Source organism: Ictalurus punctatus, chromosome 6 (assembly GCF_001660625.3).
Source record: "Ictalurus punctatus breed USDA103 chromosome 6, Coco_2.0, whole genome shotgun sequence".
Taxonomy (NCBI): domain Eukaryota; kingdom Metazoa; phylum Chordata; class Actinopteri; order Siluriformes; family Ictaluridae; genus Ictalurus; species Ictalurus punctatus.
Window position 1 is genome coordinate 6,371,521 of NC_030421.2, and position 24,074 is coordinate 6,395,594.

Below are 24,074 nucleotides of genomic sequence, written 5' to 3' on the forward strand. Positions count from 1 at the left end.
GATTGTGTTACTCGAAGCTGTCGTTTTTCTCATTTGTGGCGCGTGTTCGGTAAAATCTATCGGTCTCCCTGGCTCGGTTAACAGCCCGGCGACTGAGAAGAAGGATCTCATCAGCGCCGCCAGGCTCTCTGCCTTTAATCGGATTCGCACTCTCAAACAAATTAACCTCCACTCGCTTGAGGAACGCTGAAGGAGTCTTCAAACTCGATCAGGGCAGCAGAAGGTTGAAAAACACTCGGAGCTAATTGAAGCGATCTGTTTGGACCTTCGGAGAATTCCGCCAAGTTGCTTTGCGAGCGCCTCGTTCGCTTATCCGCAGGATTAATCAGCCTGCTTAATGAATGAGTTAATCTGCGGGCAGAGAAAAGCAGCGTTATCGATTAGGTAACATACTCGTGTTGCTTGGGGGGGGGGGGGGGGGGGGGTGGGGGGGGGGGTGGACCATGGGCTTAATTTCTCCAATCAATCAAACAATTAATGGAGTTGTATGAGAGAATGAGCAAAACCGATGCAGAACCCAGACGTCCTGTGTGTTTCAAATTGGTAAAACTTTACTCAAACCGAACACAATAAACAAAACGTCCTGTCCGCTTGGCAAACTGACCTCTATTTAGCTATCGGTTACAAAATAGAGCATGATTACATGTACCTATTTAAAGGACATAGGTTCTAACGTTCCACAGCGTTAAGCGGAACTATAAATGGACACAAAGTACTATGTGCCAATCATCTTTAATGATTAAATTGATTTTCTTGACTTTTTTTTTAAACTGTACTCGTTGTCAGATCGCTGTGCTGTCAGACGAATAAAACACTTCATGACGTGCTGTTGAAAATAAAAATGAAAATAATCAACTCCGGTATACCCGCTTGACGTATTAGACTTCGGTATTCGTTAAGCGCTGACACTTAGCATAAAGTAAACGGTATAGATCTCTCGACGTGGTGCGCAGCGGACGAACCACGCGGCTTGATTATGTTTCCTCGAAAGATTCGGAAAGCACGAGCGGTGAGAGACTCGGGCCTTGATCGATGCTACGTTCTCGCCGCCAATTGATAAACAATGGCAATCAGACTTCAATTCATTGGGGAGGAAAACACTATTAACTCGCTCTGCTCGCCTTTATTAAACCAGGGTGTTTTTTTTGTTGTTGTTTGTTTGTTTTAAAAGACGCTCGACGTCTCCCACGAGTGTGCCCGAAAGCCTCGCTCAGTAAAGTGGCTAAACAAAGCGAGGGAATGAAAGCAATTCACGAGTAAAGTGCGAAATGAAATGTCATTTAAAAGCTTCATAAAAATGTGCTATATGCAAATGAAAAGCACAATTCAGAGCACTTATTACTTAAACGTTATAATACAGTAGAACCACAGCCATTCTCAGAGGGATTTACTCTGTGTGTGTGTGTGTGTGTGTGTGGTGTAGTATGTACTAACTCAAGAATAATGAGATGTGGAAAAGTATAAGTCACGCTTTGATGTTGCTTGAGGAATCTCTCGTTCCTTCTTTCACTGAATTTACATCGAGACAAAAACGCATAAGCGTCAGGTGGGGAGTTGTGGGTTCGGAGGTTTATTAAAACAAACAGGCGGACAAACCCGACACGTTAAGACAAGATCAAAGTCAGGATACAGGCGGTTGTCGTGGCGACGTGCAGTCAGAGTAACCAAGGCTAAAACCAGACAAAAGAGGTCATATAACCAGAACACGAATCGTCAACAGAAAGCACTATGGCAAGAGAGATATATATGCGTATACGTCACACTGTGGTGGTGGAATGACTGTCTTTACTGTATATACTGTTGGCGTGATTGTGTAAGTGAGTTCAGGGATGTGTAGTCAGTAAGATGGCGCCCGGGAACGTGACAGAGTTTGTCATGGCTGTCGGGTTAGCTGTTGTAGTCTTTGGCGGCCATGTTTGTAGGCTGCTCTTGGTTCCGGGGAATACTAAAGTTCGCAGCCGCGTTACTAGGCCGCTCTGCGTGAAGACACCCCGATTCCGGCGTTGACGTGACAGTAAGACTACTGGAAAGCCATCGAAAAGCGCTTCTTCAAATGCATAGAAGTCCATTACAGCCTGAATAAACAGGCTGCGTGTTATAAACACACACACACATACAACAAATAATACGAGGAATCCACAACCTATAAAAGGCTCTGGTGGTCTGGGATCCCCTTTAGGGTTAAGCAATAAAATGTTGAAATTAATCCCAAGTCCAGTCGACAGGAAAGTTAACCTGGAAATGGGTTAAAAAAATAAAATTTTTTTAAAATTTTTAAAAAAATAAATTTGAGGCAGGCTCGGAAACCCAGCCGAGGAGCATCTGAAAGGCTCTAGTGTGCATGGTTCGCTTCGGACCTGTACGAGTATTGTGTGTTCCGTAGCATGGATTCGGAAGAGGTTTTAGGGAGAGGATGGTTCTCTAACCCTACTGTCCCACCTCCCGCTGGCGATAGTGGAAGAGACTGGTCGTGTCCAATTCGCTTGAATACTTAATGGCCTCGGCGAATAGCTTCACCACCTGTGAGAGAAAGAGATGTTTCATTCCAAGTCAAGAAACGGTTTTATTATCATCCTGTCCATCTTATTACTTAACAAAGCAGATAGCTCATAGCTCAGATCAGCCAAATTAACAAATCATTAAACGAGCAAGCTTCAATTTCACCAAGCTGGCCGTCTGGTTAGGTCTGGGATTTTTATTAATATAGACATTTCACTTAATACCAAAAACCTTCCATGAAACAAAGTGTGTAAGACAGGACCGACCTGGAAGTTAGTGATGAGGGGCACGCCGTGGTCCACAGCCATTCTGCGGATGAGGAAGTTGTCCTTGACGAACTTGGTGTTGTTATTGGGAAGGTTTACCACCAGGTCGATATGACCATCGCTGATCAGGCTGCACAAGAAAGAAAGAAAAAAAAAAATCCAACAATGACAAAACACGTTTTTAAACACCAGTCGGTGCACCTGTCTGGACTACGTCTGAGAAAATTTCATGCAAACTGCCATTTTGTTTATTGAGATCATGCACGACTCGTACACTTAACCCCAAAACTCCAAAAACGATTAACCTAATTCGCAAAACAGTGGCGCTGATGCAAAATGAATCCCCCTCGGACGCCGCATCTGGATGCGTGCGTTGATTAAAAAAACGCCGGCTGCTTGCGAGGCTGACAAAGCATCAGCTTCTTGTCTCCCGTCCTGACTAACCCTTAAGGATCAGAGGCATTAATGCGATTTCCGAATGCCTATGACTGCGTGCAGGGTAAATATCAGCTGTGAGGTGCGGTGAAGCTCAGTGAATAGACTACGCTCGTTGCACAGCATTACATGCATGTCGTTTCTCAGCAGTGCAAATGCCATCTGGTAAAAAAAAAAAAAATGAGGCAGGAAGTTGAAGACAAAGGATGAGGACGATTGGCCATAACATTAAATAACCAACAACCCTTTATGTATCACTGATGTTGAACAAGGAAGGTGAACTTAGCATCTTTTTTGGCAGTTAACTGATGATAAGAGAAATCTCATACACCCTTTTGGGATTGAATCGATAATTAATGATTACCAGAGTAGCTCTGGAATTTCAGTGTTGTCCTTATGAAAAGAATCGGAATGCTGTAAACAATTCCGATCCCCTTCCTTTGCCCTTTGTCCTGAGCTTAAAGACGGTTCAGGAAGCGCTCACTCTTTTCCATCGTCTCCAAAACCAAAACCAAACAGAGTTAGCTACTCGTTTTAGGTTAGTTATCGAGTTCCTAGCACAGGTGCGGTCGACATACAGTACGTTATGGCCATGTGACCTACGTGTGTGCAGCCACGCCCCCTTACAGCACACACTTACTGCGTTCAGTTCAAAACAGTCGGTCTGTAGTAAAACGAGGTGTAAATAGTACACGTGAAGCTTGTAGCGTCACGTCTGTGCGTACATTGTGTTGAGTTTAGTACTGACCTGCTGATAGTCGGTAAGTTGCGATCTTTACCGTCCTGATTGGGCCATGAGACTGGCAACGTGGCCACATCGTTGGCGTTAAGCCAAGTGGAGGTAGCTTCCGTGGCGTAAAGCTATGAACGCATAAAAAGAAAGATGGTAAAGAAAAAAAATAATCATGCTAATCTAATACTGTGAATCTAGGAATATTGGGTTTTCACCAGTTATACACAGGCAATTTAATATAAGGACAAGTAGGCAATAAGGTATGTATATAGTGCAGACCAGTGGTCACCGACTCTGCTCTTGGAGATCTACAGGACCTTCCTGCAGGTTTCATCTCCAACCAAAATCCAACACACCCGTTTTAGTTGATCAAGAACTTCTTAAGGCAGTGATTACTGTAGATGGTCGGGTGGGCACGGAGATAAAGTCTTCAGGGAGGTAGACCTCCAGGAACAGGGTTGGTGATGACTGGTGTAGACGTTATCCCGTGATCGTGTGACGTTTTAAATAATAACGCAATGATTTTATTTTCTTGTTGTGCCGGGATGTTGGTTCCTGTGTATCTATCGCCTGCTTTTTACAGGAAGGTTTTACATTCCAGATGACGTCATGACAGTAGAAACGATCCCGGATTGTGGTATGATCATGACTTCCTGGGAATCCTCGGACTCAGACGCTTTGTTTTAACTCCCTTTCCCAAGGTACTGATCAACAAGCGACTGGTATTTCTACAGCGTTCTGTCAAAAGCGTCCTCTGTGCATTTGTTCTTCCCACGGAACTGTGCATCAGCTCCAGTATGATGCTGCTGCTGCTGCTGCTGTGGATCAGATGTCCACAGTAATGCCCTGAGTAATGTGCTGACAATATTCAGATGGGAAGATGAGTCGCTGCCGGATGCTGGCGGCCATTTTGAGCGAGCCATTCTCACTTTTTCTGAGGCTTTTTATCTACTCCTTATCCACTGGAAGATCTTGGGTCCTTTCGTAACTTCGCAGCATTTACAGTAAGTACACCTTCCTCCAGAAGTCCCGTCAGCAAAGTTACCACCCTGTAATGTCTCCAGAAGAAAGCTCCAGAAGAAAGCTCCAGAAAGCTTTCCAGATTTTCCTAGAGCAAGTGCAACTTGGTTCTTCCTTTAGTTGCTAGGTGAAGATTTCTGAGGCTCAGAAGAAGATCATAAGCAGTGCGTTAGAGGAACCCGGTCCTGCTTGTTCCTAGTCACCACGTATCTGTTCGGGCAATCTTAATTTCTTTGGCTCCAGCGCACCGTGTCCCTCCAGCTCCAGGGTCCCCGGTTTGATCCTTAGAAGAGGTTGCTGTCAGTGTGGAGTTTCACGGGTTCTCCCTGTGTCCCGGTTCTCCGGTTTCTAAAACACGCCAGTAGGCACACTACTGGTTATGCTAAATTGCCCCATAGATATGAATATGTGCGTGAAGGAGTGGGCATGGATTGGCATCCCAATCAGGGTGTATTCTTGCCTCACACCCTGACCAGGACAAAGCGCTTACTTACTGAAGATGAATGGATAAATAAGTTTTTTAGGGCAGTCACACTGAGCTCACAAACACTACTGCCTTGTACCAATTCATGTTGATCACCTAAAACGGAAAGATATACACCTAAAAGGTAAAACTTCACTAATCTTCCTCCATCCCAAGTCACTAAAGCACAATGATCCTGCAATGGATTTAAAAAGAAAAAAAAAAAAAGATGGTTCACTCACTTTAAATCCCTCCTCCTTAAGCTTGTGAGCCGTGGTGAGGAAGTCTGGCCTAAATGAATGCTGGGAAAGGAATGAAAAGAGACAAAGAGAGAGGGGGGGGGGTGTGGGGGGAAGAGGGGAAGGGGGAGGGGGTCATCCAGTGCAAGGCAGATAGAGAAGAAGATCGAGACACATTTCTATTTCTCGGCATGTCCGCATCAGAGGCTTAACCATGGCCGTGTAATGAGCGTGACAGATCCTTGGCCCTCCGGCTCGGCCATTAGGCAGGCAGCGCTGGAGCCGAGCAGAGCGGCAGCTCATTTCCGTTGAGAAATTTCACGCTCTCATTTGTACTCCGGATTCCATTAGAAAATAATGCTGCCGTAACAACCTGACAATGACCCCGACTAGACGCGCCGCGTCTCAGCCCCGAGAGCAGACATGAATCCCAAAATACCAACAACAAATTTTCAATAATCAAATACACTGCACGACACACATGCTAAAGGGCGCTGCTGTGTCAGAATGAACAGCTCATTGGTTCTGTGTGGAGGACGTGGGGTCAGTGTGGCCAACAAACATGTACACACACACACACAATACTCAAAAAGTTTCCGAACTTTGCGATACTGGCTGAATAGATAATACACCGGGTTTGTTTTCCCTCTTTCGGCTGCTCCCGTTCGGGCTCACCACGGCAGCTCGCACGTCCTCGTGTTTCGATTGAATGACTTCAACGTGAAGACTTTCCATGTCGGACTCTTTCCATAAATGTGAAATAAACATCTCCTTACAGAAAACCTAAGTATTTCAGCGATTACACACGTTGTTGTCTTTTTCTTTTCCCCTTTATGTTTACGTGGCGCGTCCGCGGTATAAGTCTGTACTAACGCTAGGGCGTGAACGTAAACCTGTGATTTGCACTACTGCACTACTGTCACAGCTGCATTTATAGACAGCTTCTGGCCAATCAGAACTGAGAATTGAACAGTGCTGGGGTAGAGGCGAGTACAGACTGCAGTGTACTGTGATATAATGACAGATGGCAATCTGAACTTTTTAAGCTGAGTGCCAAGCTGAACTAGCGTATGTTGAGTCTGAGCTCATGAGCCCTGAAGCTTCTGCGACAGTCTTCTCCGGAGTGATTAAATCACCAGATTTGCTTAGTTTGTTCTTAAATGATGTAATTATCTACCCAATTTAACATGTTACACATTTTCAGGGAAGACACTAACGACTAGCTACTGGAGGACTCGTCAAATGTACTTTAGCTCGGGAAACGCTGCGCTTGCAAAAACTGCCCTTAAAAACGTTTCATCTGAAGGTGCCTACAGATGGCAATTCAAGAAGTTGATGGGAGAACTGAGAGTGCAGATTCGGGATATATTTACAGGGACGGAGGCTACCGAGGATATGATCAGTGAATTGGTTTGACTTCAAAAGCGAAACATGGGGTTACCTCGACAAATACAAATTGTATTTCTTCTCTTCTGCTCTACTTCATAGAATGCTTATGAAAAAAACATTGAAAAAAAAAAACGTGAAAAAAATCATAGTCATGATTTGAGATTCAGTACCATTGTTATCACAGTCAGCTGACGATAAAGAGATTTTGATTATAATCTCATTAGCAGCCAACATGCATGGCCCCTCATAGATTATAGCGAGTGGTAAAGCTACGACCTATGCTAATGGACAGAAAAATATCATTATTACCTCAAGCTCACTTTGAAAAACAGGCATCCCCTTTTGTCCTAATTATTATTATTATTTTTAAAGGCTCCAAACTTCATTTGGGGGGGGGGGGGGGGGGGGGGGGTGGTAGTGTGTGAAGATTTATACAAAGTTTTGAATGGTGCTAAAATGGCAGCACTCCTTCAGCTGAGAAAGATGTGAAAGGAGGAATAAAGGAGTGTGGTCTGAATGGTCCAGCTCCATGCCTTCTGAGTATCTAGCACTTAATTTTTAAATTTTTTTAAAGAAATGAACGCCTAACATAAAGAGCGAACGAGTGTGGCACACGCAAAGATGAAACCCACAGGTAGAGGGTGGGGATGAGGGAGGTGTTGTCCTGCTGTAGCACTGCTCCACACACTCACCTGGATACCGATGAGGATTCCTCTCTGAGGCAGCTTGAACCCTGTGGAGAGCATCGCCTTCAGAAAGGCCGAGTAGATATCCGGTCCGAAGCACGCGACCTGCACATAGAGACAGTGTTACTGTCGTCGTCGTCGTCATCATCAACATCATCACCAGCAACATCAACAATCACGACACAATGGAGCCAAAAGAATCTGAAAGCAGCAGGGATTACGCTGACACGATTCACTATTAGTCAGCTAGATGTGGAGAGACGGAGAGAGGAAAGGAGAGAGAGAGACGCAAAAAGAGAGAAGTAAAAATAGCTAGAGAAAAAAGATAGAGAACAAAGGAGAGAAGAAAAGAGAAGAGAAGAGCGATTATAGGCAGAGACGAAAGAAAAAGAGAAGAAAGGAGAAGAGAAAAGAAGAAAAGAGACAGAACAGAAGAAATAGAGAAGAAAAGAGATGAATACGAAAGAAGAAACGAGAGAAAAACGCAGTATGAAGAAGAGAAGAGAAGCAAAATGAAGAAAAGAGACAGAGAACAGAAGAAAAGAAGAAGAAATTGAAAAGGAGAGATAAACATGAAGGAAGAAACACGGGGAAAAGTCAGAGAACAAAGAAGACGAGAGAAGCGAAAAGAAGAGAAGAATGAGGAAATTGAAAAGAGAAGAGATAAACATGGAAGAAGAAACAAGAGAAAACCGCTAGAGAACAACAGAGAAGAGAGGTTATAGGAAGAGATGAAAGAAAAAAGGGACAGAAGAGAAGAAAAGAAAGAAAAAGAGAAGAGATAAATATGGAAGAAGAAACCAAGAGAAAAAACTAGAGAACAGAGAAGAGACAAGAAAAGAAAAGAGACATAGAAGAGAAGGAAAGAAGTAGAAATCGAGGGGGGGGGATGAAAGAAGGAACAAGAGAAAAATATATAGAACAAAAGAGAAGAGAAGATATCTGCAGGTATGAAATGTAAAACGTTTTAATACCATACCCAGGACCTGCATTAGCTATAGTGTTCATGCATACAGTATACATCCACTTCTGGGTTTAAGTAAACTACAGCAAGAGAGGAAAAATAAAGCTACAGAGCAGTCAGAAGAGAAAAAGACGTCGAATTTACCATCGGCCCCTCATCAGCGGTATTAGAAACCCCCCCCACACACACAGCAGTGTTTACAAGTTTTTCTGCCATTTAATTCCAGGGTCATGTATCAAGTAGCATTATAAATATTCATACATTTCTGTAAAGAAGAACATAGTTTACTACCTTTAAAACCTTGGCTATTTTGTAATATTACTATTCCACTGAATAATACTTAATAATAATAATAATAATAATAATAATAATAATACAATTTTATTTGGGGGTACAGATAGTACTATAACAGTAGCAATAGTCATTTCTGTGCTTAGACCATGTGGCTTTTATTTTGGCAGACAACAGCAGGAAGACCTCCGTTTATTAAATTTTGGTAAAAAAAAATTTAATAAAAAAGTTATTCCCTTCTTATTACCAATCAGGTGAAATGCTGTGGACCTCTGCCCACAAGAAACGTCTGAGATCACACTAATGTGAAAGCAAAGTGGATCTGGCGCGTGTTGTGTTTAAACGCAGGTTATAAGCCACTCACAGCACAGACTGAGATGAAGTTGGTGTAGCGCGGCGTTTACTGTGAGCTGAGCCGCTCTAACACACACACACACACTCTGAGTGCGACACGGTCACACGGCTTTACCGTGTCAAACAGCGCCGAGCCAAAATAACATCTAAATCTGCTTTAAGGTGTCGGTCTGGTTGCATTTTAAGACCTTTGAAACATGGATTTAAGATTTAATGCTAATTAAATCCTTTTTTTTTTTTTAACATTAAGGAATTTAAGACATTTGAAGACTTTTTAAGGACCCGCAAAAACCTTGGAAGAGAAGAGAAGAGACCTGGAACATAACAAATGAAAGAAGAAGAAATTGTTTTTGATAAATCCAAAAGAAGACACCAGAAGAAAAGTTGGAGTACAAAGAAGGCAAGAGAAGAGACAAAGCAGAGAAGAAGAGGAAGAAGAATTTGAGGAGAGGCGACACACGCGAAAGACGAAACACGAGAATAAAGTTGGAGAACATAGGAGAGTGAAGAGAAGAGAAGAGGAGGGAGGAAAGAAAAAGGAAAAGGAGAAGAAATAAAAGAGAGGAAACATGAGAAAAGAAAAGGAGAGGAAATGAGAGATGGAAAGAGGACGAGCTCAGTCCTTTTGCAGTGATAATGAAACTACGCAGCACAGCCGTGTGCAGAGACATGGCCCACTGAGCACTAAACAGATTCAAAACATCTGATTAGGAGGAACAGAGCCTCTGGACCTCTCCGGTGGACGCCATCTCGCAGCGCAGGACAGGGTCGGCATCTCTCAGACGCGGCCAGGAAAACATCGGCGCCTAGACAGAGAGAGAGAGACAGAGAGAGAGAGAGAGAGAGAGAGAGAGAGAGAGAGAGAGACAGACAGACACAGGGATCGTTTTGAAAGCACTAGTGTGATATTTCATTTAGATGTCTGCTGTGTTGAACATTTTAGCTAAAAATATCCAGATAATAATATGGACCCCTCAAGTCAAATACCGCAAATCTTTCGTTCCGCTGCCACCTACAGGTGGAAATGTGAAAATATGTGTGGAAACCTCAAACCCACCCACATTCTCATTGGAGAAATAACTACTTCTACTGGCCACCACAATGCCTGTTTGTTTGTCCTTTATTACACCACTACCAACCCCACTGAGATAGGAATCACTTTCTCCATGCTGACATTTACACTGGCACTGAGAAAACACTCCGGCATGAAGCCGAGAAGACGAAGGAATGCAGAAAGAGCTTCTTAAGTGGCTGTTTGTTATTCAGCAATGACGACAGGCTGCTATCAGAGACCCTGCACGCTTTCAACGTGAAAGGAGAGCATAGCAGGCAACCTCCCCCCACTTCTTATTTTTTTTGGAACAGGACAAAAACCGGGCAGCAGTCGTACTTAAGTGTGTTTGAGAAGTGTTGGCTGACTGCCCTTTGGGGTGGCTCATCCTTATCGCCTCAATTAGAGACAGACAGCTTCGGTTACCTGAAGGACGAGAAGAACAGGAGGAGACGGGATGGAAAGTAGAGGAAGGTGGATAAGGAAGGAGAGGAGAGAGAACCCTTGAGAGGCAGAACAGAAAATAAAGAGAATAAAACTAGGAGAGGAAAAAGTGGAGAGAATGGATAAATGAAAGGATAAAGAAAGAGAGAAAATGGAACAGAGGAGGGGCAAGGAATAATAAGGGAGAGAAGAGAGGGATCGGAGAATAGGGGATCCATGTTGTGGAAAAATAAGACAGAGGGCAGAGGATAAAAATGATGAGAGTAAAAAAGGGACAGAAGAGTGAGTGGACAAAAGAGTGAGGAGACATGAGAAGGAGGGGAACAAAGTCTGGTGACACAGGAGAGTGAGGGGACAGAAGAATAAGCGAACAATAGTGATGAACAGAAGAGTGAGGAGACAGAAGAATGAGGCAACAGAAGAGTGAGGAGACAGAAGAGTGAGGGGTCAGAAGAGTGAGGAGACAGAAGAGTGAGGGGACAGAACAGTGAGAAGACAGAAGAGTGAGGGGACAGAACAGTGAGAAGACAGAAGAGTGAGGAGACAGAAGAATGAGGGGGCAGAAGAGTGAGGGGACAGAAGAGTGAGAAGACAGAAGAGTGAGGGAACAATGGAGTGAGGGAACAGAAGAGTAAGGAGACAGAAAAGTGGGGGGACAGAAGAATGAGAAGACAGAAGAGTGAGGAGACAGAAGAGTGAGGGGAAAGAAGAGTAAGAAGACAGAAGAGTGAACAGGAAAAGAGTGAGGGGACAGAAGAGTGAGGGAACAGAAGAGTGAAGAGACAGAAGAGTGAGGGGACAGAAGAGTGAAGACACAGAAGAGTGAAGACACAGAAGAGTGAGGGGACAGAAGAGTGAGGGGACAGAAGAGTGAAGAGGAAAAGCGTGAGGGGACAGAAGAGTGAGGGAACAGAAGAGTGAAGAGACAGAAGAGTGAGGGGCCAGAAGAGTGAAGAGACAGAAGAGTGAGGGGACAGAAGAGTGAAGAGACAGAAGAGTGAGGGGACAGAAGAGTGAAGACACAGAAGAGTGAGGGGACAGAAGAGTGAAGACAGAAGAGTGAGGGGACAGAAGAGTGAAGAGACAGAAGAGTGAGGGGACAGAAGAGTGAAGACACAGAAGAGTGAAGACAGAAGAGTGAGGGGACAGAAGAGTGAAGACAGAAGAGTGAGGGGACAGAAGAGTGAAGAGACAGAAGAGTGAGGGGACAGAAGAGTGAAGAGACAGAAGAGTGAGGGGACAGAAGAGTGAAGAGACAGAAGAGTGAGGGGACAGAAGAGTGAAGAGACAGAAGAGTGAGGGGACAGAAGAGTGAAGACACAGAAGAGTGAGGGGACAGAAGAGTGAAGACACAGAAGAGTGAAGACACAGAAGAGTGAGGGGACAGAAGAGTGAAGACAGAAGAGTGAGGGGACAGAAGAGTGAAGACAGAAGAGTGAGGGGACAGAAGAGTGAAGACACAGAAGAGTGAAGACACAGAAGAGTGAGGGGACAGAAGAGTGAAGACACAGAAGAGTGAGGGGACAGAAGAGTGAGGGGACAGAAGAGTGAAGAGACAGAAGAGTGAGGGGACAGAAGAGTGAAGAGACAGAAGAGTGAGGGGACAGAAGAGTGAAGAGACAGAAGAGTGAGGGGACAGAAGAGTGAAGACAGAAGAGTGAGGGGACAGAAGAGTGAAGACACAGAAGAGTGAAGACACAGAAGAGTGAGGGGACAGAAGAGTGAGGGGACAGAAGAGTGAAGAGACAGAAGAGTGAGGGGACAGAAGAGTGAAGAGACAGAAGAGTGAGGGGACAGAAGAGTGAAGACACAGAAGAGTGAGGGGACAGAAGAGTGAAGACACAGAAGAGTGAGGGAACAGAAGAGTGAAGACACAGAAGAGTGAGGGGACATGACAGAAGCAGGATGGAAAAGAGTGAAGACAGTGTGGGGGTATAGCAGATGGAGAGTCGGGGGTGGAGCAGAGATGAGACAAGGGACGGTGGGGCAGGTGATTTGCGTCCCAGGTTCTATCTGAGTAGTCACGTCTGGGCCACTGGGGGAACACATCCTTGAAGCAGTCTAATCAGCTCTGAATAAGCCAGTCTCACTTATGAATGTTAATGTGAGGAGGATAATAAACACCAGCATCTCACACTAATCCTGCTGTGCTCGGGGACACATCCATTAAAGATTCGCATCAGGACAAGGTAGACCACACTGACACGCTGTGCATGATCGCAACAAATAAAAAGTACTCAGGGATGGTTCTATCAAGACCTCACGCTCAGTAATGTAGTCCCAATGTTTCTTGAGTTTGCTTCTTTAGAAAGGGAACTACCATGCTTATGGAGCTGGCATGGTTTACCTCACGCAAATTCTTTTTTTTCTGTAAATATCTCCCTCGAAGATTGTTCAGTACTTTAGGGATTTTAAGGGGATTCATCGCTCTTCTGTCCCCGCACGAGTTTTAGCCCTTCTTCTGTTTTCTTCCATGCTCTCGGTTTTGGTTTCCTTTGCTCAGATTTTCCTTTTCTGTCCCTCAACTTTGTTGACTCACTGTTCTGCCCCTTTGGCTAGTGGGGCCCGTCTGCATTTGAGTTGTTGACCAGCATACCCAAGCAGCTACATGTAGTAAAAATAAATAAATAATTGCCATGTCAGCTCATGCTGTGTCTCCTCCACTTCAACAGAGGTCCTCCTCCCCAGAATAGTGAAGACCTATACATCGCGTCCTGTTTGGTCAGCATATACGGACAATAAACATAACACACAAACAGCAAAAAGTTCTAAAAGTTCAATGAAAGCTCTGAGCCTTGTGATTCCTATTTCATTTGCTTGACCCTTGCCTTGTATTCTCGTTTACTCTTTTTGGATTTGTCCTTTTGGATTGTGTTTTGGGGCCTCAATCTTCTCCCCAGTCTCTGGCGTTGCAGCTCCAAGGTCTCTGGTTCGATCCTGGGTTCGGGTTTTTCGTGGGGAGTTCCTTGTGTTCACGTGGGTTTCCATAGGGTTCTTCGGTGGCCTCCCACCTCCCAGAAACATGCTGGAAGGTGAATCGGCAACTCTAACTTGCCCCTAGGAACAAACTGCTTACTAGGATAGTCACAAAAATATACTAGACTAGAGCTGAGCACAGACGTAAAAGTCGGCAAAAGTCAGCTTTGGGTAAGCCACCTGATCATCACACCGACGTTTGCTTGTTGAACATCCCATTCCAGATGTTGTCCCCCTTTACTGATATAATAAGCTCCACTCTTCTAGGAAGGCTTTCCACTAGATTTTCAGAGCGTGGCTGTGTGGATGTGTGATCATTCAGCCACAAGAGCCTTAGTGAGTTCAGGCACTGATCTTGGTGAGGAGGTCTGGGGTGCAGTTGGTGTTCCAGTTCAGTTCCAGTTCCAGTTCAGGTGTTTGGTGGAGTTTAGGTCAGCGCTCTTTGCAGGACACTCAAGTTCTTCCAAGCTTAACACACCATGTCAAGCTGGAACAGGTTTGGGCTTGTTTGTTCCAGTGAAGGGAAATTGTAATGCTTCAGCGTACAAAGACATCCTAACTTTGTGCCAACAGTTTGGGGAAGTTCCCCAAGGGAAGGGTGCGATGGTCAGGTATCCATAGACGTTTGGCCATGTCGTGTATCTGGATGCGATAAATGATGGGTTCTTTGATTTTCTTTCTTTTCTTTTTTTTTAACAGCAAGAACAATTAGATGTAATCGAACCACAGGCAGATTTCTTGGTAAAAGGCCTCCCTCATTATTGACGACCAAAAAGACTCCTGGGAGAGCAAAAATCAATAGTGTAGCAAAATTAAATTAAGGGAAAGTCATCAAGTAAAGACCCTCTGGAGTTCCCCGACTTCAGCCCTGGAGGATTGGCACAGTGCGCACTTTAATCGTCTCCTTGCACTAAATAGCTCCAATTTAATTGAATTAGGCGTGCCTGTATAAGAAAAGTGCTAAACCTCATTAGACTTGAATCAAAGACCCTGATGAAGTTCATAGCGATACACCATGTCCTTTTTTCCCCCCATCCAATGCCGTCGGAAATGTTTGCGGCCAGGGCACCTGATGATGCGTCGTCAATGTGCATAAGCCTTTTCATGATGAAAAGCTATTGTGGAAAAGATCAATTTCAAGGTCTTAAGGACCGTCACACGATCTTCCACAGCAGAATAAACACACTGTGCGAGACAAAAACACAACCTTTCCGTGAACTCAGGGAAGGCTGAGCATGCAGTCACGTTGTTTTTCCTCTCTAAAATACTTTTCCTTCACGAGCCGTAATTTAAAAAGCATTCGTTGCGCACTTCATGAAGGCAAAGAAAAGCGCACAGTGGGGGCTTGCTAGGCTGAGAAAATCCATGTTCGCATGCTCTCCCCCCCCCCCCCCCCCCCCCCCCCCCCCCCCCCCCCCCCCCCCCCGAGCTGGAGAGAAGACAGAGCACAGAAATACCCAGTGCACAACAATGCTGTCTCTGGGCACTGGAGTTCTGAAACTGTTTGGAATGTCTGTTACTGGAAGATGAGATGAGACGGCGTCCGAGAGAAAGATCCGGAGAGAAAGAGTAATATATTCACACATTCTGACGTGTTTACAAGCAAGCAAACCCACAGTGGCAGGAGCATTTGTCAGACAGTGTGTGATGGCTGTGTGAGTGCGTGTGTGTGTGCTGTCAGGCGGAAACTGGGTTTCTGTAGACATGTGTGTGTGGCTAATAATAATAATTGAAAAATAAATGAACAACAAGGACCATTTTCTGGCTTTCTACAAAACCTTTGCCATCAGTCTGCCAGTTCATTAAAAAATAAGTGATGAAATGTAGGATGTGAACCAACTTGTCCTTGCTACCACCACATTCTGGCATCGAACCAAACATGGTCAAGGTATATTTTAAGTGCAGATTAGTATAGTACAGTATATTTAAACTTAATGTGCTTCACCTAACTAAAATGTTGACCAGTGACATAAGGATTTTTCGTCGAGGACCCGAACACACCCGATAAAACGATCGTTTCTGCACGTTTTTATATTAGTTCTAATGCATTTAACGAGACTGGAGGTGAGCGTCGGGACTGGAGTCTCGTGAGCGCGAGGTTTTTACTTTCATGGGAGCGTGAGCGAGTGGTCAGATATGGAGCTGGCTGGACGAAGAAAGACCACACGGACCTGCACCACCTGCATTTATAGCGTCTTTAGTAACTGCCTGGTCAGGGTCGTGGTGCTTTTAATTATTAGCCTATTCATTTGTTTACTTGTTCACTTTGGGAAATAGACCTGACTAAATTCATTAGAAAATACCCAAACCAAAATAATAATAAGACATTTCTATAATAATAAAATGTAAAAAATAATAACAAACAACAACAACTTCGTTGTACAGAAATACAGGTATAGATACATTAGGTCACACTTGTTCAGGTGAGTGAAGATGACATTTTACACCCAGAGCCTCACTGCTCAGCTTTATAAAGCTCTTAGACTGCCTGAATCAGAGGGAAGAGTGTGAAGGAAAAATAAATAAATAAATAAATAAACATAAGGTATTGTTATTGTTCCACACAACTGACATATTTCCATGCGACAGATCTGGTGTTCTGTTTGAAGCTCCGCCTCTTCACAGGCCTCTAGAATATTCACAGCCACGTTCACTATTCCTCTCAGCAGCCTGGCCGTGTATTTAAAACTTGGAGAGTGGCAGGAGAAGAGGATTATTCCTGCGCGATTGCCTCCTCATCGCGGCCATTGTGCTTCCACTCTTCCGTAATTATACCAGAAATTACTTTGGGAGAAGCAGAGACGGCGCTCAAGCAGCGAGTGCCCTAGACTCCAATTCCAAACCTACTGATACAAGTCAGTGTCTCGACCGCTCCTGGTAATTTAACACCTAGCTGGAGACGCGTCAAGACCGTGTCATTTAAAGACGAACTGAATGCTGTGAGGCGGTGGAAAGTGTCTGGGGAGTACAAGTTTTTTTTAATTGGAGAGCGAGGTATCGGTCTCACTTTCACATTAATTACATTATCATTTGTGCGGTTAATAACGGGGTTAGTTCTCACGCTGAGCAGGTCAGAGAAACGGCTGAATTATTAAGATATTAGGGCTTGAGCAGTAATTAAAGTTCTATTAAAAAAAAAAAAGGATAAGATAAGGGCTTTTAAACCTTTGCCTCATTTAAAGAGCCATGAAAATGACAGCAATGCTATTGTTCTAAAAGCACACACACACACACGCACACACACACACACGCACACGCGCACGCACGCACGCACATACCTTAATGCCGACGTAGTCTACAGGAATGATGGGATTCTCCAGCGTCGGGAGAGCATGCTCGTTTAGCGGTTCTCCCACCATCACCTGGGTCGCCACTTTAATGAAGTCCACACCGATGGTTTTAGATACAAACGGGAAGGAGCGTGAGGCACGCAGGTTACATTCGATCACCTGAGGAGGTCAGGCGTGCAATGATTACACACCCTTTCATCTCCCCAACCCTAACCCTAACCCTAACCGCTAACCATAACCCCAACCCTAACCCTAAACCCTAACCCTAACCGCTAACCATAACCCCAACCTTAACCTTAACCCCTAACCTAACCCTAACCCCTAACCTAACCCTAACACCCTAACCTTAACCCCTAACCTAACCCTAACCCCTAACCTAACCCTAACCCTTAACCTTAACCCCTAACCTAACCCTAACCCCTAACCTAACCCTAACCCCCTAACCTTAACCCCTAACCTAACCCTAACCCCTAACCTAACCCTAACCCTTAACCTTAACCTCTAACCTAACCCCAACCCTAACCTAACCCTAACCCCTAACCCTAACACCCTAACCTTAACCCCTAACCTAACCCTAACCCCTAACCTAACCCTTAACCTTAACCCCTAACCTAACCCTAACCCCTAACCTAACCTAACCCCTAACCTAACCCTAACCCCTAACCTAACCTAACCCCTAAGCTAACCCTAACACCCTAACCTTAATCCCTAACCTAACCCTAACCCCTAACCCTAACCTAAGCTTATTATTAAATTGTGCATCTTAAAGCTTAATATTCAGTAACTTTAGTTATTCAGTAAATACTGACAAACTAATTTGAAGTCTGGACCAAGCGCCAGGTCCCGGGAGTTAAAGAAAACTAACAATGTACGCTAGGTATACCGAACGGAAGTGGTAAGTTATTCGGTCGTGAAATCTTAAAAAAAAACAATTCATACACTTTAAAAGCATTCAAAGCAGGAAACTGATTAATAATAAGTCATTGAGTAATAAAAACCTGTATGTCCGTAAGTATGCAATAAAACACTGGGGATCTACAGAATCTTGAATATTAAATATTCAAAATATTGAACATTTATATTGTTTGTCTGGTTTGTTTTTGGGTTTAGTTTTTTCTGGTTATTTACAATTTTCAGTGGAAAAAAAAAATGAATAAAAATCCTAGATTTTCAGTGTGGTCTAGAGCAGCAATAACTTACCATGACATCGTTGCCTTTCACCAGGAACTGAGTGTTAAACGGCCCTGAAATCTCAAACGCCTTTGCAATTTTCCGTGTGGCGGCCTTCACCTGAAAATAGCCGAAGGAAGGAAAAAAAAAAAAGAAAAGAAAAAAACATTTTTCACACAAAACCGTACGAACCCATAACTCAGGTTAAAATCTGTGCGTATGCAGAGGAGGCTGAGAGCACATCCGTCACTGTCGGGGTTCTGCATGGCCCGTCACCGGCGCCGGGTGCACTGTGGAGACGAAAGACTTTACGGAAACTAAACGCCAAAGAAACTTTGATATGACGGACTGAATTTGATCCGGAGGGGGCGGAAAGCGCGCGGCGTGTCGCTTGATCGAAGAGAAGGCTCCGATCTTAACCTACAAATGTTCCATGTCGAATGGGTTTTAGATGCGAAATGTCTTATCAGATTCATGGCCTTATTTCTTTCTCATGATTCCAGATTTAAAGACCGTAACTGTACATCTATAGATGGTAAATCAAGTGTAGGAATTTTCACCGAGACTGGCTCAAAATGAACAAATTTCATTAAAAAAAACAACAACAACAACAAAAAAAACCCCAGAAAGTGAGTAGAAAAGAGCCGCGACCTTCTCCAGAGCTCCTTGACTGATGGTCTGGGTAGGCAGCATTAAAGTGGCGTCTCCTGAGTGAACTCCGGCGTCCTCCACGTGCTCCGTAATGGCGTGAGCCAGAACCTGCGTGGGAAAAAAATCACACCAAAGACAAGGGAACACACATTAAACGACGTATACTTATACTGTAACTCCCTCGATTTCCCTTTGATAACATGTTCGAACAAGCACATTAATATTAACCCGTCGTTCGTGTTACAGCCGGAACTACTTTCCGAGCCGTGCCGCTAAACAAAAACGATAACGTGCACCTTCTGACCAATCGGATTCTAGACGTCAAACACGCTCTGGTCTAAAGGACTATGCTAACGCGCTCGTCTTGTTCTGATATCGTCATCGTTTCTATAGTAACAATGTATCCAAAGACTTGTATCAAAGAGAAAGTTGTCAGTAAGAAGATGTTTTATTGAACATTTATGGAAGGAGTCTCCAGTTTCAGTTCTTTGTAACAATGAGAAGTAAAGTTGTAACTTTAAGTTTTCAGACACTGGAAAGTCTTCAGCACGGAGGGTCTTTTTTTGTTGTTGTTTGCTTTAAATTAAAACTGAACTTATTGGACAATACTGACTCACGATTTAAACGGTAAATAATAACTCATTGCTTTTATTATTCCGTAACGAGATAGCATTACCTCACACAGAAATACACATCAGTATCAAATAAAAACTGCTTATATCTGCGGTAACAAGTGACAACAGGATCGAACTTGTTTTCAGGATGTTCCACAAGATTAAAATGTCATTATAAATGAATAAAAATATACGCATGACGTACGTGTTTAAATAAACCATGGACAAATTGCTGTGACATAAGAGGAATAAAACACATCAAGGAGTGCTGTTATTACATAGGAAAATAATCAGCTAACCCCGCATCATCACACCACCCTACTGTTGATTATTTTCCTACAACGGCGTATCCCAGACTGTTCTATTCTTTACTTATCTACCCGTTGCATTTACTTGTATTTCACTTGTTCTCCAAGCTACTGGTGATGTTATTACACAGAAGCCAGCTTAATGCGAAAGGAAGAGATGAAGTGCCGCCGTCTGCGACGTTTACGAGAAGTGCTGATGAACAGTTTTAAAATGGCTCCGCCGGAGGCTTCGCATCTTTACCACCTGTTCTGTACCTTTCGCACGGTTGCTACGGCGCTCTCCGTATAGTGTTTCCCACAACCGCAACAAAATAAATAAACAAATCAATCAAATAAAAGCTTTATCGTTACACTGTGAGCATCTTTGAGAAAGCTAGGCTTTACTATGCTACCTTTGTTTTTGTCTGTCATTTACCTTTTGTTATCGTTTCTTCCCCTAGAAGAATTTGTTCTTAAGCACGTCCCTGGTTAAATGAAAAGTAAAAATAAATAACTAAGTAAATAAATAAATAAACAAACACTACGCACATTTTTAGACACACTATCACGTTTCACACTTCATTTCCCATTCATACTTTCTTATACCTGCCAGTTAGTCAAGTGGGCGTGGCCTCTGTCTGTTCTACCCCCAACCCCTTATTTTTATTTTTTAAATGTAACTGAAATACTTTCTTAACACTAATTCACATTTTATCACTGCACTTAAAAAAATCATTTCATATTGGCATCGCCTTCTTAACATCTACATTAAACCAGTCAATTCAATTAAACAAATCAATAACAGATTAATAAATATATTATTAAAAGGGCAATTTAAAAATGAGTGTTTATTAACTTAGGCTAAACACTGTGAGGCTTCAGGATCGAAAGCATTAACAAATCCAGCCGAAGCTGTGAGAGCAGTGGGGAGAGCAGAATAAGTGCATCCAGGATGCGGCGTGTAACGTTTGTTTTCATTAAGGTTGTTATTATGGGAGGATAACGTCCCTGTTCCAGAAGGTAAGCCACGACAGATGAAAACCTCCATCTGCCGCATAATGAAGTCGCTCTAGTGTGGCTCTGCCATTCGCACACACACACATCCAATCAGATTCGAGTGCTTCACGCTTCCCTTTCGACCGAATTCCGTTCGTTCGCCGCACCCGTCTTCGTCTGACCTTTGCCTTTGGTAAACATCTTTCTGGCGTGAGCTTTGTTTCAGACGTGTGTAACGCGCACGTGGAGTAATCAGGAACCTGGTAGCGTTGATTCGATTTACACCGCTGTAATTCGATTCAAATCGCAGGTTTAGGTTTATATTAATGCGCTGGTTCGAATACGTTATCGTTTCTATAGTAACCGCTCATCCACGTAATCTCTATATACTGTATATAATCTAAAGTGAAAAAAAGGGGGTCGTTATTTAACAAGAAAAAAGGTGTAATTGTTGATGGTCAGGTTTTTCATAAGGAGGCATTTATTAATGCGACGTCAATGGAAGGAGTCTCCGGTGTCGGCCGGGACGTTTTCCGACGTGGGGAAAAGAGAGATAGCCTAAGCAAGAGAAAATGTTTGTCGCTGCTATAATGTATGTGATACCAGGAACTTGTTTCATGGGCATTCCATAACAGGAAATGTAACAGTAAAAGGATAAAAATGTCTCATCGTTGGCAAAATGCTGCGGTGTAAGAGGAATAAATCACTTGGGGTGAGTTTTAGAGGAAAATACTCAGTGTAACAGCTGCATTACACCACCCCGTGGTTGATTGTTTTCCTATAACACCATGTCCTTAAGTGTTTTACTCTTTAATCATATTCTACGGAACGGGTCGGGTTTCCCATAGGCATCGCGGCACCAAAAAAAAAAAAAAAAAGAAAGAGAGAAAATAAATAAATAAATACAACAAAATTGAAATGGAAGTGGAGTGAGCATAGTCTTAACTTCATGATGCTTCTGGAAAACTCCATCCGTGCTAGTGTAACGTTTAGGATTTTACCTCACCTTGCCTGATCTGGCCACTGCGTCCACTTCCACCTCTCTGGCTCCACGAATGAACTTCGTAATGACCACAGGATGCTCCTGTGATTAGACAGAAACAGACGCTGAGAGCAACTGCTAGACTGGGATTAAAAGAAATCTTGACCTCATGCGTGATGGGGAACAAGAAATATGAGTATGAGTATCGTATTCTCACGTGTACGCGCGTTCAAAAATGCTCCAAATATAAACACACAGCGGAGCGAATGATACGTCTGAAGAGCGCACGTCATTAGCATATGGTGTGGTCTGGGCATGAAGTTTACATCAAACGCCAGATGGTACTTTGCTGAAATGGAGTGGAGGAATCAGTAATTGAGTGTGTGTGTCTGTGTGTGTGTGTCTGTGTGTGAGAGAGAGAGAGAGAGAGATTCAGCGCAGGGTCAGATTCAGTGAGTCTCCCGACCTCCATCATATCATTATCTATTATAATGAGTCTCTCTGCATGTGTCTCAGGTTAGATAAACAAATTTACCTAAGCAGAATGTTTTATACTAAACCTTTTACAATCTCAGGGGGAAAAAAGGGTTATCTGTAGTATGTTAGCCTCAAGTTTAGGTTATATCTCTGATCTCATGCTCGATCTAAAGATGCAACTTCTGAGGGTGCTTTCTGATATATGCAGCATTCAATCAAACTCTTGTGTGTTTTCCTTTTGAGCGGTTTCCCTGTCACGGTATTGTGATGTAAAAAGGGAACCCGTCCTCATCTGGGTCACGACGGATAGTGTGAAAGTAAAAGAAAGTTCATTATGGTTTTTATATGAAGTCTGTTTGTTGAACTAGTCCACTGTTCACTAAAGGAGACCTGAGTGTAGAACTGTACGTGGTAATTGCAGTCCCAAGGACATCGCAGCAACCGTAGTCCCAGCAACCACAGCGAGAACGTCCATGTGGAATTGAAGTCCAAAACCATTTCCATGGTACTTTAAGCGGTACCATCCTCAGCAATCTCCAGGCTGTAGCTTCCAGTTGATAAGAGCTCCATCCAGACGTAGGGCATCAGGATGGATCAGGCAGGTCCGGAGAGCAGAAAGGGTCGGAATCGCTGGCATCTCCATAAAATCAAGTGTGGCTCGACAGACAATGTTTAGATCAATGTACGCAAGGTACCCTGTGATGTTTCCCTGCCCCGGAACCATCTCACTGAAGACGAATAAGCGGTTAATGAATTGGTTAAACTTTGCCATTGAGATGAGTTTTGTCTTTAACGGTTTCTAGCTGATGAGTTTCTATAAGATGAGTCGGGACACTGTTGGGTTTCTGTGTGTAGAGTTACGTGACTCTGTGTTTAGCTGCTGGTGAGGGCGATGGGAAAAGGGGAGGGGTGTATTCAATAGTCAAGTGTTTGCACTGTTGGGCTTTTGGGAAAGAAATAGATTTTAAGGAGGCATCGGTGCTTAGCGGTTAGCATGTTTATTTGCCTTGCACCTCTGGGCTCGTGGTTCGAATCCCATCCCGGAGTTTGCGTATTTTCTCTCCATGCCTCGGGGGTTTCCTCCCCCAGTTCAAAGACACGCGCTGTAAGCTGACCGCCATTTCCGAATTGGACGTAGTGTGTGAATGTGTGCGACCGTGCCCTGCGATGGGCCACCACCCTGTCCAGGCCCGAGTTCTCTGGGATAGGCTCCGGACTTGCCGTGATCCTGTGTAGGATAAGCGATACAGAAAATAGATGGATAGAAGGAAGGGGTTTAAGAAGAACTCGCACTCTCTACTGGGTGAGTCGTGAATCACCAGCGAGCCTCGAGTTTGACACCTGTACCTTGAAGTGTTACTCGGTTGTTCGTTTCTTCCACGATGATGCGATGGATACCTAGTTCCGTGTTCCACGTTGCCAGAACCTCAGGAGCTCAGCACTAATGAAGAGACTAAGCGTGTTTAGTCTATCTGAATCAGACCCTGATGTGTTTATCCTTCATTAATGTGCTTAACATACTAAAGACACACAGTCTGTGACTTCTGTCAGGAGGTGCTGACTGCACTGAGAACATGATTCCACCCTGATGTGCCTCAACAGCTGGATTTGACTAATGAATGAAGCGCTTCTGTGAATACCTTGCCAGATTGTCCTCTTCCCTTTACACTTTAATTGAAACAGGATCAGACTAAAATAAATAAATAAATAAATAAACTTTCCATCTGATTTCGATTAGGCAAACCGACTAAGAGCGATTTTTTTGGTAGTAAAACAACAGGCTGTTTGGATTTACAG

General features: G+C 43.8%; 1 protein-coding gene across 2 annotated transcripts in view; it reads right to left on the reverse strand.

Annotated features, from left to right (window-relative positions):
* Positions 1-1,547: 1,547 nt before the first annotated feature.
* cps1 (carbamoyl-phosphate synthase 1, mitochondrial) overlaps positions 1,548-24,074 on the reverse strand; it is a 53,653-nt gene continuing 31,126 nt past the window's right edge. Inside the window, exons 29-38 of one of the 2 annotated variants that reach the window (XM_017470565.3) lie at positions 21,825-21,902; positions 18,922-19,029; positions 18,301-18,390; positions 17,089-17,259; positions 10,071-10,145; positions 7,737-7,835; positions 5,659-5,718; positions 3,949-4,061; positions 2,766-2,895; positions 1,548-2,520 (exon numbers count right to left, since the gene is read on the reverse strand). In XM_017470565.3, coding sequence (XP_017326054.1) covers positions 2,428-2,520; positions 2,766-2,895; positions 3,949-4,061; positions 5,659-5,718; positions 7,737-7,835; positions 10,071-10,145; positions 17,089-17,259; positions 18,301-18,390; positions 18,922-19,029; positions 21,825-21,902 — 1,017 coding nt within the window. In that variant the 3' untranslated portion in view covers positions 1,548-2,427. The remainder of the gene's footprint in view (positions 2,521-2,765; positions 2,896-3,948; positions 4,062-5,658; positions 5,719-7,736; positions 7,836-10,070; positions 10,146-17,088; positions 17,260-18,300; positions 18,391-18,921; positions 19,030-21,824; positions 21,903-24,074) is intronic. The other variant, XM_047156282.2, reaches the window with a different exon arrangement.